The sequence below is a fragment of the Brassica napus genome, chromosome C3, assembly GCF_020379485.1.
Source record: "Brassica napus cultivar Da-Ae chromosome C3, Da-Ae, whole genome shotgun sequence".
Lineage (NCBI taxonomy): Eukaryota > Viridiplantae > Streptophyta > Magnoliopsida > Brassicales > Brassicaceae > Brassica > Brassica napus.
The window spans coordinates 34,865,556-34,867,711 of NC_063446.1; the positions used below are offsets into that span (position 1 = coordinate 34,865,556).

At 31.9% G+C, this 2,156-nt stretch overlaps 1 protein-coding gene across 1 annotated transcript; it reads right to left on the minus strand.

Annotated features, from left to right (window-relative positions):
* Window positions 1-1,061: 1,061 nt before the first annotated feature.
* Window positions 1,062-1,734, minus strand: LOC106437008 (pathogenesis-related protein 1). Its single transcript, XM_013877950.3, has one exon. It carries the CDS (start codon window positions 1,674-1,676, stop codon window positions 1,188-1,190), a length of 489 nt encoding a protein of 162 aa, XP_013733404.1. The 5' UTR covers window positions 1,677-1,734; the 3' UTR covers window positions 1,062-1,187.
* Between the last annotated feature and the right edge of the window lie 422 nt (window positions 1,735-2,156).

Genomic DNA, 2,156 nt, shown 5'->3' on the forward strand with positions numbered 1-2,156 from the left:
TCGGATTTCAATGTCCGTACCATTTTTAGGCACCATAAAGTATGATTATGGTGTTAACTACATGTTAACTGATAAATATTGTTATTTTAATCACATTGTTTGTATTGTTCTAAATACATTAATACTGTCTAGATGTGTCATCATATGCTGGCTTGTAATTAGTGTGGTTGACAGCCATTTTTTTTTAAAACACTATTGATGTAAGTTTATATTAGATGACATAAAAGGCTGTTTTACATTACTAGTTTTTTGTGATTAATTTTTTGGTGAAATAATTATTTCATCGAATTCAAAAGAGAAGTTAGTGGAATACTAACTGGTCGAGCTCGCCGAAGGATTTTGATCAGATTAATTAATTATCAAATAAAATTTTAATCGATTTTTCAATGAATAATATAATTATTAATAAGAGAAATTAGTGAAATACTAATCAAATTTAGTTCTTAGTAGAAATAATCTGAATTATAAGATAAATATAATATAATTAATAGTTATTATGGGATTCCATAATTATGTAAGCCAAAATAAGGTTCAAAATTTTTAATTCCAAAATGCAGTAAAACATTGTGCAACAAGCTGCGTTCAAATTCCGCATTAACATAAATTTATGTCTTAGTTTGGTTTCATAGTTTTGAAAAAAGGAGGTTCTCTTCTCTTATAATTACAGTTTTTGTTTTGAAACTTTAACTGACTTGAAAAGTCGTATTTGGTATGCATTCTACTAATTTAACGTTAGCCTTACGTTAACTATACTTCCGTTATATCACTGTGTTACAGATACAGTGATACTTAGCTTTTCAGATTTACAACGCTTATCGCTTTTTTCATATATATATGAGATTGTACGAGATGCCAGCATTGGTGGCCAGATCCGCAGCATTCGTGGCTGTTTAGTGATCAGCACTGAATCTAAAAACAATTTTATATACAAAATGAATATCCCATGCAGTGTCGGTTATGGTATCCTGACCTCGAGCGGTCACCAAATATGTAACGGAGAGAGAGGCGTATATAGTTTATCTTTAACTAGGTTTTAAATGGATAGTAAACTAGGCAACGGATAATTAGTAACCATTGATATTTATTTATTTTAAATATTGATACACATCCTGCATATGATGTTCTTTATTGAATTTGTAAACACGTCCTATATGCACGTGTTTTATATGTCGATGCATAGTAACTCATTAGTAAGGCTTCTCGTTCACATAATTTCCCCGAGGATCATAGTTGCAAGAAATGATGGTTCCACCATTGTTACACCTTGCTTTGCCACATCCAATTCTCACAGACTTTCTCCAAACAACCTGAGTATAGTGACGGCATTCTCCATTAATGCACGTGTTCGAAGCGTAGTTATAGTTAGCCTTCTCGTTGACCCAAAGGTTCACGGCGCTGACGCCAGAAAAGTCGGCGCTACTCCAGGCCAAGTTCTCTCCATAAGGCCCACCGGAGTGTACGAGTCTGCAGTCGCCTCGTAGTCGGTCGGCGTAGCTTTGAGCGAAGGCTGCAAGCGTACCGTCCCACTGCACGGGACCTACGCCTACTGCCTGTCGTGCTTGGTTGTGAGCGTTTACATAGTCTTGTGGACTGTTTTGAGCTCTCGAGGGATGAACAAGAGCTCCTACAAGGGCTGCCAAAATTAATAGAAGTCGAGAACAGTAAATGACTTTCATTTTCTTAGTTTATTAGTGCTATTTCCAAGCTTTATTTTTTTTGTTATGATTTTGGGATTCGAAAGAACGGTTTATATAGAGACTAGCGTGACTCTTCGGCAACCAACCATAAAAGATAAACACGTTTTGATTGATAATATTTTGGTGGTTAAAGCATTTTCAATGGTTGCCTTCATTTTCTTTTTTAAAATAATGTAACCTTAAAATGATGTAGTCTTTTGTCCAAAAATAAATAAAAATAATCTAAATTAAAAACGAGTTTGTGTTTTACTCAAATGGTTTCTTTCATTTTTTTTTAAAAGAGAATATTTTAAATATATTATTTTATTAATAATTATTATAAATTTTTATCTAATTTTATTTTAAAAAGAGAATAGTTCAAATATATTATTTTACTAAATAATTATTTTAAATATTTATTTATGTACATAAATTTAGTTTTAGTAGAATATACATTGATTTATATGAATTAATAATTAT

Coding starts and splice junctions, on each gene's coding strand:
- LOC106437008 (XM_013877950.3), bottom strand. CDS start 1,676: ATGAAAGTCATTTACTGTTCTCGACTTCTATTAATTTTGGCAGCCCTT.